General features: G+C 40.3%; 1 protein-coding gene across 2 annotated transcripts in view; it reads left to right on the plus strand.

Moving 5' to 3' along the window:
• The window catches only part of SULF1 (sulfatase 1), a 192,097-nt gene that overhangs the window by 93,158 nt on the left and 85,391 nt on the right, over nucleotides 1-13,548 (plus strand). For both annotated transcript variants that reach the window (XM_033202492.1, XM_033202491.1), the window contains exons 3-4: nucleotides 5,116-5,188; nucleotides 5,493-5,724. In XM_033202492.1, the coding sequence (XP_033058383.1) occupies nucleotides 5,553-5,724 (172 nt within the window). In that variant the 5' untranslated portion in view covers nucleotides 5,116-5,188; nucleotides 5,493-5,552. The remainder of the gene's footprint in view (nucleotides 1-5,115; nucleotides 5,189-5,492; nucleotides 5,725-13,548) is intronic.

The following is a 13,548-nucleotide window of genomic DNA, read 5'->3' on the forward strand; positions in this document are numbered from 1 at the left end:
CTGGGCTTAACTATAGAACAAGGTACACTGTAAGTCAGCAATTCTCAAACCCTTTGGTTGGGCTCAGTATCCCTTTATATAATTAAAATTTATTGAAGACCCTTGCCCCAACAGTTTTTATGTGGACTATAAATTATTAATACTTAGAAGTGAAAACTGATAAAATTTTAAAATATTTGATTCTTTTGAAAATAATAAATCTATTATATGTCAACCTAAATGACATATTTTATTTTAAAAAGCTATATTTTCCAAACAAAAAAAAATTGTGAATAAATTATGAATTCGTTTTACATTTTTGCAAATGTCTTTAATGTTTATCTGAAAAGAAGAAAGTTGAATTCTTATTTCCGCTTCTACATTCAATCTGTTGAAATACATTGTTCTGGCTGAAGTACAGTAATAAAATCCAGACTCACATGAATACGTAGTTGGAAAGGTAGAAGCATTTTAATAGCTTTTTCAGATACTTGTGGATATTCTTTGATACTACAACAAAACTTCGCAAGTGATAATTCATTAAAGGTTAGCTGTGTTAAGAAACTTGAAACCATGTCAGGCTGGGCGCGGTGGCTCAAGCCTGTAATCCCAGCACTTTGGGAGGCCGAGACGGGCGGATCACGAGGTCAGGAGATCGAGACCGTCCTGGCTAACACGATGAAACCCCGTCTCTACTAAAAAATACAAAAAACTAGCCGGGAGAGGTGGCGGGCGCCTGTAGTCCCAGCTACTCAGGAGGCTGAGGCAGGAGAATGGCGTGAACCCGGGAGGCGGAGCTTGCAGTGAGCTGAGATCAGGCCACTGCACTCCAGCCTGGGTGACAGAGCGAGACACCGTTTCGAAAAAAAAAAAAAAGAAATCTGAAACCATTGATAAAAGTCAATGAACTTTTCATTCTGTTACAATAGAATCCAGTGGTCATCTTGTACTTTGAATGAATATTTTACTCATATAAGATTTTATAGCACTGTGATCATTTGGGAAATTTGGTTCACTGAACTATGCAAATATTCTAAATGTTGACTCATTTTATTTTACAATATCAAAAAATAACATCTGTTAACATCACTATCGTTGTCATCAGAAAAAGTTTTACTTATTGGAAGTCTGCCAAGTGGAGTATACAAGTTTTCCAAAATTCTCATTTTAGCTTGAAAGGTAGATTTCTATCATTGGTAACAAACACTGTCAATTATTTCCCTTGAAATGATAGGCTTATTTCATTCATTATTTGGGAAAATGTCTGCCAAATATCCAAGTCCAAAAAATTCTTTTAAGTAAAAGTAATGTTTCATTTTTTTGTTTAAAGCCACTTTAGCGTGCAGCTCAGCCACCCTCATGCTTTCCTCAAGACAGCCATCACACTCCCCCAGCCAACAAGGGACTTTGAGTGAACCTCCTGTCTCAGAAAACAGAACAGTGAAAAGAAAATATGTGCACTCGAGGTCAAGGTTTAATAAAATTAGTGATTTTACTGCCTCGTCTTAAGTGAAGCTGGGGTTTTTTTGTTGTTTTTGTTTGTTTGTTTTTACTATATGTGAAGCTTTTATCGTTCATGCTAAGACAAAAGCAGAAAGTGGTTCTACCTACCATTGCTCTTACACCATCTGTAGAAATGTCAGCACAGTGAAGAAAGCAAATAATGTGTCAGTATTCTTATCAAAAGTAGTTCTGAACTCATGAACCTCCCAAAAGGGTCACAAGGTCCCCCAAAAGTCCCAAACTATACTTTACCGCTGTAGACAAAAGCAGGGTGCTTTCGATGTATTGGCCACCATCCCCTCTAGAGACCTAGCACAACACAGCCCAGCCAAAGAGGGGATTGGGGAAGACAGAGGTCCCCTTAAGCCTTTGGGAGCAACAGGGCTTGAGTTTAGATTGGGGTATTGCGGGACAAACATATGTGACCTAAACTTTCTATCCAGTTGGCTGGACATCTTTCCAGTCTTTTTTTGTTTTTCTTTTTCTTTTACATGTGACTTGAAACATTTAATGCCACTTTTATAATTTGGCTTGACCACCCTAAACAAAGTCCTGTAAACTTTCCACACCAATTGGCCATAACTACAACTGCTGTTGTCATTTTATGGCTTGGAGTCAAAGCAGCTTATATCCTGGTCTTGATCGGTGAAGAATAAAACACTGTTCTTCAAACTCACTTTGTATGTGTGAGAAAAACCTTTCTACATTTCTTTCATTTTCTACTCTTTCTCAAGACCAATTGCTAGTCTCTAAGGACTCCTGTTGTCCACCACAAAGTATCCAATTCAAACATTGCATCCTTGTCTCTTCTGTCAAGCTCTGCATTTTGTCTGTCAGGATTTTTTTCCCTTCTTTACTTCTTTTCCTTCTGGAGCTGGAAACCAGGGAGTAAGAGGATGACAGGCTTTGAAAGGTCATTTTCGAATAAAGAATTGTCTGTGTGCAGTGTTTCTAGAATGGCATGTTTTGTGTGTTTTAGTGAAGGAAGATGAGATAAAAGAGAGAGAGGACTCTTGCTGGCCAGACTAGGTGAAAAATTCAATTTTCTTGACCACTTAATGTATATCCTTGTAGGTACGAATTCCCTGAATTGAATGGTGGTGGTGGTGGGGGTGGAGGCTGACCAAAGGGTCCAAAGTTCTAGTGAGACAGGAGGAATAAACTTTCAAGATCTGTTGCCCAGCAAGGTGACCACAGTTAATAACAATGAATTAATCGTATGTTTCAAAAATGCTAACAGAGTAGATTCTTCAATGTTCTCACTACAAAAAAAAATGATAAGCATGTAAGGAGGTAGACTGTTAATTAGCTTGATATAATCATTCCCCAAAGTATGCATTTATCAAAACATCAAATTGAGCCCCGTAAATATATATAATTATCATTTGTCAATAAAAAATAAAAATTTTAGTTAAAAAAATAAGATAACCCGTGGCAGAAAATAATGTAGATCTTTTCTGCACTTTTCATTCACCAGAAGGGAAGTTCGCTTCGTAGGAAAAAACCACTCTATCTTTTCCATATTAGGAAATGATTTTTGATGTAGTTTACACAAAGGTATCATTAAAGCTAATTTGCTTTTTCCTAAAGGAAGAAGTAAAGTAAATAAGATAAAGAAAAGAATAACTGGCAGTGTTGACTGGGTTCCAGCAAAGGTTATCAGCATCTGAATTGTCAAGAACTTCCAGTTTCTCGTGTTGCTGATTATTTAAACTCAAATGCCACTGTTCGTCTAATGCAGTGAGCCTGAAATTGTTCCTCCTGGGTTGCTACTGTCAGCAGAGGTTGGTTTACACTATAGTGGGTGCACAAAGGCCCTCTTCACGAACTCTCCCTTCACACACCTCTGCAGGCTTTGAGAGGTGAGCAAAGTTTTACTACTTAAAGAACCAACCTCTTAAGAAATTTCTGTATTTAACAATTTAGCCCAACCCATGCTTTGTGAGAACAAGCCATTGTTTGTCATGTTATTCCTTTAGTTTTCCTGTCCCTTCGTGCCTGTATCAAGTTTCTCACGATTTAAAACAAATGCACAGAAGTCAGTCAGTGCAGAATAATTGCAGGCTTTCAGTGTTCGCCATGCACAGCAATCACTGTGGAATCACCCTGAGTTATTAAGAAGAAAGCACCAAATCTTACATTAGTGACTTCTACAGAGCTCCGTTATCAATTGGAGCTGGCTTGTGTGTTGCAGATAATGTAGTCAGGACTGCCTGGCTGCAGACACTAGAGTTTTGTTTAAAAACCTATTTCTTCTTGTCTCTTTCTCTCTCTTGCAGTATAATTACAGGCTGCAGAGTGAAAAGCATTAGAACTGTTTACAAAACAGCTCATAAAGTTAAAATATGTGTGTGTTTGTGTAAAACAAGATAATGTATATGGTATCCAGTCTTTCTTCTTTCACTACCCCTTGTCACCCTCCAGAATTAAGGGCATGAAGTTGAGAGATGGAGCCCTTTCCTCCTGCTATGCGATGCTTACACTTAATTAGTTATGCCTACTTATCCAATGCCAGTTTATTGTTGCAGATCAAAATACAGATTCTCAGGTGTATGGGGACTGAGTGACTGATGAAACAGACTGCTATCTAATTAATTTTAGGGCAGCCTAAATTCCCAAAATGATGTTCCCTCATGACATATGAGAGAAAGATTTTATTTTTTTAATGAGCCCTTTGCTATCTTTCCAAGAGAAAAGCTTTCAGCAGGTTAGTGTTCCAAAGTGAGAGGGGCATTTTTCCAACCCTTTCAAAAGCCTCCTTCTGTGCAGCTTTGCAAAGATTTTGCAGCTCGCCCTTCTGGATTTTATTTATTTATTTTTTAATGTGGAAGGGTAGCCGCTAACTCCAGCCTCAGGGCCAATCAATCGTTTTGCTTTGCAGGTTTAAGATCTGCAGCAAAGCAAAACCCCTGTGCTATCTGTGCCTTACCGGTCTCGCCAGCAGTAAGCCTGGTGATTGACAATCAGAAGGGTGTTCTGTCCACTTAGGTGCGGGCACAAGCTGAGGACAGAGGAACCAACCTTGCACGGAGGAAGCACCTTTTCCTTCTGGTGATTGATTGATGGGGGACAGTGAGGAGGTTTTCAGAGGCTGGACAAAATTGTCCCAGTCACTTACTGTGAAGTCTTTGTCAGCAGAAAAGACTCTCCTGGGTAGTGAATGATATAATGCAGCTGACAAATGACAGGTGTGGCGTGTGTTTCGTTCTGCTTGCTAGGTACTCAGTATCACACGCAGGTGAGTCAGCGCTCCCCAACACGCCCCTTGCGCCATCTGCTTCCCACATGCAAACACTCGTTCCCAATGCTCTGTTGTTTCCCTGGCACTGCTGGCTCTTCCTAATGGATCGTCAGCTCTGCTGGGGATGTGTAAAGTACTGTCAGAGTGTGAGCAGGGCGATACCTTACCACCCTTTTATGGAGCTGATTATGAAATGAAGATAGCATTTGAGTCATTTGTTAGCAGTTCTGAAAGTTGTTTCCTTCTGTTCCTCCCTTTTGGAGCGCAGAAGAAAAAATATATATAATGTATACACATATGATATGCTGTTGCAAGAGACTACTTCAGATCGAAAATCTGTTTTTAAAATCGTTGACTGATATTTCCTTTGTATTTTTTTCTCCTCCTTCCAGGACCCTATCTGCAGATGTTCTGAATACCTCTGAGAATAGAAATTGATTATTCAACCAGGATACCTAATTCAAGGTATTAGCTCTTGTCAGAAAGCTTTTACATTTGAGCTCTGTGTTGGAAATTCTATTTTGGCAATGAATTGAAATAGGAAAAGTTGGAATGAGAATAAAGGACAAAAGTGAATTTGCAAAATAATCAAGTGCTTAAAAAACTACCCAGCGCTTGTGAGGGTTTGCTATTTCTGACTCATGTACAACCCTGTCTCTGCCAGCTTATGTGCCAATACTGACTTATTTGTAGCCCTTTTTCTGCAACTGTGCTTGGAGTTTGGATTTCATTTTAGTCTCACCGTCTCCGTTTTTCTCTGACTGCCCAGAACTCCAGAAATCAGGAAAAGGAGACATTTTGTCAGTTTTGCAACATTGGACCAAATACAATGAAGTATTCTTGTTGTGCTCTGGTTTTGGCTGTCCTGGGTACAGAATTGCTGGGAAGCCTCTGTTCGACTGTCAGATCTCCGAGGTTCAGAGGACGGATACAGCAGGAACGAAAAAACATTCGACCCAACATTATTCTTGTGCTTACCGATGATCAAGATGTGGAGCTGGGTGAGACACTGGACTCTTCACTTGTTAGTCTCTTTTGTTCAGATGCTTTATCGAGTCACAGGATTATCAGTAGACATTCTGAGGTTTTGCACTTAATTATTGCACCTTAACCAACACCCTAGTTTATGCAATGAACTTGTATTGATCATAAGGCAATTGGATTGTGTTTCAGCATTACTTTTCTGATGTTATGCTTTTGAAATGGTCGGGGAAGGGGCCTGGGGGAGTAGGACGATGGAGGAAGAGGGTCAGCACTGAAGACTGTAGAAGTAAAGGATTGAAAACCCTCCATTAAGAAATTGTAAAAATACTTGGGCAAAGTTGTTTCAGAGAGTATGAGGATGTGACTGTAATTCTATGCAATGGATATGAATATAGACTGATACTAAAGGAACTTTCAGTGGTTATTATTATTAGAATGGATTACTTATTCACAGTTTGTCATAGTAATCATTAGGTAATTGAAAGTTGCAGTGTTCTATATGTCTTTGGGTAGAGAATTCACTTACTACTATCTTAGATATGATGCTTTTTTAATTAGCTTGCCTAGGCTAATTGTAGAGCACCCAGAAAGCTTGCCAAAATCTAGTGATTCTAACTTACCTTCTGTATCATCTGATTGGGTTTCTTCTCTTCTCACTGTCTTCAATGGTCCAGCCCTAGGGTCTTGTTCATAAGCCAAGGGCCAATTCTTCTAGTGCACCTAGTGCAAGGCCGATAGAAAGCTTGCCCCTACAAGATGTCACTACCACTCCTCAGTTCCTTTCCTGAACTCAAATTCATTGCTCTCAGGCATCACCCAGCTGTGCTTAGCCATCACATTCAACCTGACTGCGAGTCGAATCTTCTAGCAGAGCATGCTGGGCTTCTTTACAGAGCTCCTGCGGCTCAGGTTCTTGAGGATAAAACTCTCCATGCTGGCACTTGGTCTCCATGGAAGGGGACTTTGGTTTCCCACTTGAAACCAAACAGTGGGACCCCAGTAAAGTTAATTCCTTGGGTTCAGCTAGAAGCAAATGCGCTAAAAAGCCAGCAGAGGTCATTATTGTTGAAATTGATTTGCAGAGTCAACCCACCCTTTTTTTTTTTTTTTTTTTTTGACAAGGGTATTGATTTTCAGGCAACAGGCCAAAATGAAAGGTGTCACAAGTGCATGAGTATGTATTTAGGACATATGACGTTAGTATGTATGTAAGGGACGGTTTAAATGTTTTCATTCACCTACAGAGCAAGTTATTTTAGCTTTTTCAGAGCCTTGTGGGTCCATTTCAAGTTAGTTTAGTACCTATTATGTTAATAGCACAGTCTCTGCATGAGGATTGCAATGTTAAACATATCCTTGCCCTCTGTTTGACCTCACACCTGAACTCACCTTCCTTAACATCTCACCCATTCATCGCTTTTGCTACAGCTGAGATCTCTGGATCTTCTCATCTCTCCCAGTTTTTCCCTCACCGGTTTGTCACCTGGCCTGCCTGCCTCCTCTAGTCTTGGCCTCTCTTGCCCACCCTTCCCTCCACTGCCAGAGTTATCTTTCAAATATCCATCTGATCAGATCACTTTTCTGCTTAAGTCCCTTCTGCGGTTTCCCTTTGCCATGAGAGTAAGCCCCTCTCCTCTGTGGGCAAATGAGTTCTGAGCCATGCGACCCCTACCTGTCCCCAAGGCTGTTTCCCTTTCCCCCACTTTCACTCTGTACCTCATAAACACAACTGCCGTCTCCCCAAAGATGTCTGGTGGCTTCACCCCCACTGCCTCTATCCATGCCTTTGCGCATCTCGTCCCCTCTGCCTTTTCCTCGTTCTCCACCTGGAGAAACCCTACCTGTTCTTCATAACCCAGTTCATGTCATGGGCTTAGTGTTCCCAAACCAAAACCACCCTCCCCTCCAGCAGCATTGATGGAACTTTCCTTTGCACCCCAAGAACATGACTCCAGCATGGTGCACATTCCACCATGTCCCTCCATGCCTGTCCCTTCCACTTGACCAAGATCAACCAGAGAGCAAGGGTGTGTTTTATGCTGCACTCCTCATGCACTCCTAGTGCCTGGGAATATAGTGGGCACTAAACTAACTTGAAATGGACCCATAAGGCTCTAAACAAGCTAAAATTCCCCGAAATAAATATTAAGTATTCATCACGATCTACCTCTTCAATATACAGGACTGTCTTTAAAATATATTAAGAAATTGCTCATAACTTTATTTTTTAACAGAATTCAAATTTTCAGCCTTGTCCTATAGTTCATTTATTCATCCAGTAAATATTTTCTGAGCAGTTACCAAGTATTGCCTTGTGTTGAAGGCATGCGAATATCATGGTGAAGGGTTGTAGACCAGGCTTGGTCCAGTCCACTCAGATGTTTCCTACATATTTGCCTTTAACTCCTTCCTTGATTTTCTAGCAGATAACATGCTAAAAACTAGCTCATTGGCTGGGCATGGTGGCTCACGCCTATAATCCCAGCACTTTGGGAGGCTGAGGCGGGCGAATCACCTGAGGTCAGGAGTTCAAGACCAGCCTGGCCAACATGGTGAAACCCCGTCTGTACTAAAAATACAAAAATTAGCCAGGTGTGGTGGCGGGCACCTGTAATCCCAGCTACTCAGGAGGCTGGGGCAGGAGAATCGCTTGACCCGGTGAGGCAGAGGTTGCAGTGAGCCGAGATCACACCATTGCACTCCAGCCTGGGAGACAGAGTGAGACTCCGTCTCAAAAAAAAAAAAAAGAACTAGCTTATTTAACCCTCACAACAACTCTAGGAAGTAGTTACTATTCTTTCTTTGATTTATGTATGAGGAAAATGAGGCTTAGAGAAGTCATGTAGCTTGTGATGAGCAAGTAAATGGTGAAACCCAGACCTGTATTAGATCTGAGTCTCCACAGCTGTGCATTTAACCACTATCCCTTCTGTTAATCAGCCATCTACAAATAGTTATTCAGTGCCTCCTGAAAGCAATCTGCAAATGCATAATAATATTCTAGGTTTGGGGAGAGAGGGAACGGAAGCGAAAGATGGCCACTGGCAAGACAAAATGACTAGGAAGTGGAGTGAACTGTGGGTTGAAGGTCCGGAGAAGACCTCCTTTCCTGGCAGAAAAGTCATGCTCTTCATAGTGGTACCCGCTTGATGGAGACTTTTCCTTATTTTTCTATAATATGCTCATAATCCTTCTAGAACATTATTGCCCTAGATTTGGGGTGTTTGTTGTTTTGTCTTGTTTTTTATCATCTTAACCGTTTTTAGGTGTACGGTTCAGTACTGTTAAGCACATTTATATTGGCATGCAACCCATCTCCAGAACTCTTTTCATCTTACAAAAGTAAAACCCTATGCCCATCAAACAGCAACTCCCCTTTCTCTCTCCCTCAATCCTGGCAGCTATCATTCTACTTTCTGTCTCTGTGAATTTGACTACTCCATGTACCTCATGTGGGTGAAATCGTACAGCATTTATCTTTTTATGACTGGCTTATTTTACTTACCTTCATGTCCTCAAGGCTCATCCATGTTGTAACATGTGTCAGAGTGTCCTTCCTTTTTAATGCTGAATAACATTTCATTGTATATATGTACCACATTTTTTTTACCGATTCATCCACTGTTGGAAATTTGAGTTGCTTCCTCCTTTTCCCTATTGGGGATAATGCTGCTGTGAACATGGGTGTACAAAGAGCTCTTCAAGACCTTCCTTTTAGTTATTTTGGAGCTACACCCAGAAGTGGAATTGCTGGATCATACGATACTTGTATTTTTATTATTTTGAGGAACCACCTTACTGTTCTCCATAGCAACTCACCATGTTACATTCCCTCCAACTGAGCACAAGTGTCATAATTTTTCCACATCCATGCCCACACTTGTTATTTTCTGGTTTTGTTTTTAATAGAAGCCATCCTGATGGGCATAAAGTATCTCATTGTCGCTTTGATATGGTTAGGTTTTGTTTGGTTTTTTACTCCAGTGCAATTGTCTTTGCCAAGTGCTTTAATAAATCTTCACCTAATGCAAACCTTTTTGCACCTGTAATGCTGTAGGCAATTTTGGCTACTGTGCCTCCAAAAAGAAAATAACAGACTTAGAAAAGACTTAGAAGAACAATTATGAAAATTCTAATAGAATACTTTTCTCATTGGGAAACCATAAAACAATCTTATCTGTTTGTCTAGAAAGATGAAGGCTGACAAGGGCTATAATCAAAGTTTATAAAATCAAGCCAGGGAGGAAAGCATTAGTTCATCATGAGCAGGAGCCCTTCCCTTCGCTTTCAGGACAAATAAACTATTACTTTGTAAAGGGAGTAAGATACATAAGGAATTCATTAATAAAAGTGCTAGAACCTTGCATGTGGATAACACTTTATCTTTTTCCAAAGAACATTTTGTTCACATTATTGTGAATGAATACTGCCATCTCACTTGAGTTGGGTGGGCAGGACAAAGATCATCATCCCAGGAGGAAACAGCCTGTGGAAAGATGAAATGACTTAACCATCGTCCACTTACTTCTGAATTTGCTTTTCCCACAACTTAAGAAGTTGTTCAGGTTGTGCCTATACCCGTAAGTACTTCTGGGTTTTAGGCTAGAATAATGAGTGGAAGATTTACAATTTTTAAGCTCAGTAAACACGCATGGAAGTGATCAACATGAAGTTCGGGATAATGGCTACCACTGGGGAAAAAGTGATGACCGAGAGCATCAGCACATTCACATTCTATTTCAAAACTGAAAAACTATATATCTGAAGTAATATAATCATGTTAAGTTTTGTTAAAGCTAGGAGATGTATATGTATTCTGTTATACCCTACACTTGAAATATTTTATAAATCAGAAGGGAGAAAATAAAAAGTGTTTGAGGGACTCCTCTAACTTTCTGAGACTAGCATCAAAGAGATTGGGCTCTAAATTTTTCCCAAAAGACCCTTGGTGCCACTCTGAGAAACAAAATATTGAGCAGATTATACCATTGATCTGACTCAATATGGCATTTCTTACATTCCTAGGAAATTGGCCTGACAGGAACATCTCAGTAACACTCGCCAGATGTTTTTCTTAGATCATATGTAGAAGGAAGCTATGAGTACCTGGAGATACTTTGTTTCTTTAAAGCAGAAGCCAGAACACAGGGTATTCAGACCCGAGCTAGCCCACAGATGTGTGTTGTTTGATGAGCATACTTTTCAGAATGAAGCCAATATTTAAAAATCATATTTTAAAATATATATAACATATTAAAAAATCAGATTCTGACATTTCTTGAAAATTCAAAAGAATGAAGGCTTGCATTCCCATGAAGCAGTCATCACTTAGATGTTTGAAATGGAGCTGCAGCTGCTCTCGGACACTGGGATCCCCCACTACTGTGCTGTCCCTCGATACTTACACCAAGGTACAGGTGCCATTTATCATTGACCATACTGCTGTTTTTCTTATAGTCAGGAAAAGCTCTATAAACCATGTCTCTATCAAAGGTAAAACAATGAAAAGACACAAAAGTCCTCTGACTTTTCTCATACCTGGCTGCCTTTGCTTGCCTACCTTATCTGTGTAGCCCTGCAGGCATGTTAACTTCTTCCATTCCTGTAAGTAGCTTTTAATGGCCTTGTCCTCTTTTGGAGGGGCCAGGAGGAAATAATGAGTCTTAGTGACCTGGAAACATTCCAGACTAATTTATTATCTTCTCTTTTTTCCCTTGTTCTCCCAACTGGCTTTTCCCCCTTTGGTTTTAGCTAAAAAACATCTTTTTTTTTTCCTTGCCAATTCCACCGTTTGGGTAGAAAAAAAAATACCACTTAATTTTGTTATGTTTTTTAGATGCTTATGCTTTTAGAATTAGAATATTCAACAGATCATGCAGACATTTTCATATAGGAAATGTCACTGTTTCATGTTTCATACCTTACTATGAAAATAACTGTCGGCATGTGAAAATGGCAGGGAAGTATCTAATACAAACGACTTAAATATTTAAAGCATTAGCCTTACTTCATCATGAAAGAATGATATCGACAAACACCCCTCCACAATCAGTAAGAGCTGGGTTTGCTTGTTGTTGTCACTCATTGAACTGTGAATGCTGTAATCCACATGGAAGTATCTCTCCTGGAAGCCAGGTATATATGAATCCCACCTGTCTGGGACTTCCGTAAGTGATAATGACAATATTTACTATTGAATTTCTGGTTCTGCAAGTTTCTCTGGACATGACAAACAGGTTTGATGAAAATTTTAATGTTTAATAATACAAAATACCGCATACTCAAATGCTAAGATATATGTATCGGGAAACATAAAACTTTGCTTTAAAGTTTAAACATGTCAATAAAGTAATTCAGGATCTCTGTGTGATTTTAGCAAAGTCATCCAAATTAGGGGGACATTTTCTCCCATCCTTTTTCATACAAATGATTTTTATATGAAGTAATTCTGTATGAAACGATTTTGGGAATCAAGCAGTTGGAGTATATAGAGTGATTTAAATTCCTCACTATGGTTGTCTAGCCACAACCTATCACATACTCCATCCAAAGCACTACTCCTGGAGCCTTGATTTTTAACTGCACCAACATTGCAAACATGGTGGATCTTAATGGATTCCTGAAGGGTGGCACTTTTCCCACTCCCAGCCACCACTGACCTCTTCAGCATCCTGGCCCACAGCCGATGGCTATCACAGCACTCCCCATCCTGCAGGAGCAATGGCAGATGTTCTCAGTCCCAACCTGGAACTGCGGCACTGGGACGGTGTATCTTGGCAGTCCTGGGACTCGGCTGTGGCCTGGACCTTCCCTCTCATCAAGCCAGCCCAGTCAGCAGTGCATGCACACCAGCTACACAGTCATAGTCACGCTACTTCAGAGCATTTGTGTCTGGCTCCCACCTCACGGGACAACTTAAAATAACAATGAAGTTGGGCTTTTTGCTTGGGCTGAGGAGTCAGTGTGTGTATACAGGGGAAGAATTGATATTTGTATTTGAAAAGCAGTATCAACATTTTAGGTCTTACAGCATAGAAAAGGTAGTTGACCTCTGTTCTGTCCTCCAGCTTTTGGACTTCAGATGTAGATTACAGAAAAGAAGATGGAAGAGGCAGGAGAAAATTTAATGTGATGGGGTTGGGGTGAGCACATAGGGCAACCACAGCCACGTCGGCACAATCCTTGTAGGAAGTGCTTTGATGGCATCGTGCCGCTTGCTCAGCAACAACCTTGTAAACTAGTCGGAGTGGGGAGTGCTATTAGAAGCTCCATCTTACAGATGAGAAACGCAAACCGAAAGAGGATAAATGACTTGCTCAAGCTAATCTGTGGCAAAATCCAAATGTTTTCCACATGTTCAAGTCTAGGGCTCTTTCCCTTCTCATTTTTATCCTCCTCACCACTGCCTTGTGAATCTGGTTATGAGTGTTCAGCTTCACAATTCGTATCATTCCTATGAAATAATTGTTCTAATAACTGAGAATCAGCACCATTTGCATTTCAGGCACCAAAGGCCTGAAACCTACAGAAGTGAAGAGCTTCAGCTTAAAACAAAACTGAGCCCTTCCACCTATCGGATAGACATTGTCCTGTCCACTGCTCTCAACAGCTGTGAATAAATAACTATGAGTTTTATTACAGAATCATTTTTGGTAAGGTTTGCCAATAAAAAATCAATGGCACAATCACAGTGGGAATATATACAGAGTAAGGCAGTGTTATTGACTGACATTAATCATTGCACAGCCATAAAAAGGTGCTCGATGCTTTCCTTACTGATATACACTAACACAGTGGAGTGAAGAGATTCAGATTCCTGCACACCGTCATCTGTCTCTACC

Source organism: Trachypithecus francoisi, unplaced genomic scaffold, assembly GCF_009764315.1.
Source record: "Trachypithecus francoisi isolate TF-2019V2 unplaced genomic scaffold, Tfra_2.0 Lachesis_group7, whole genome shotgun sequence".
In the NCBI taxonomy this organism is placed as follows: Eukaryota; Metazoa; Chordata; class Mammalia; order Primates; family Cercopithecidae; genus Trachypithecus; species Trachypithecus francoisi.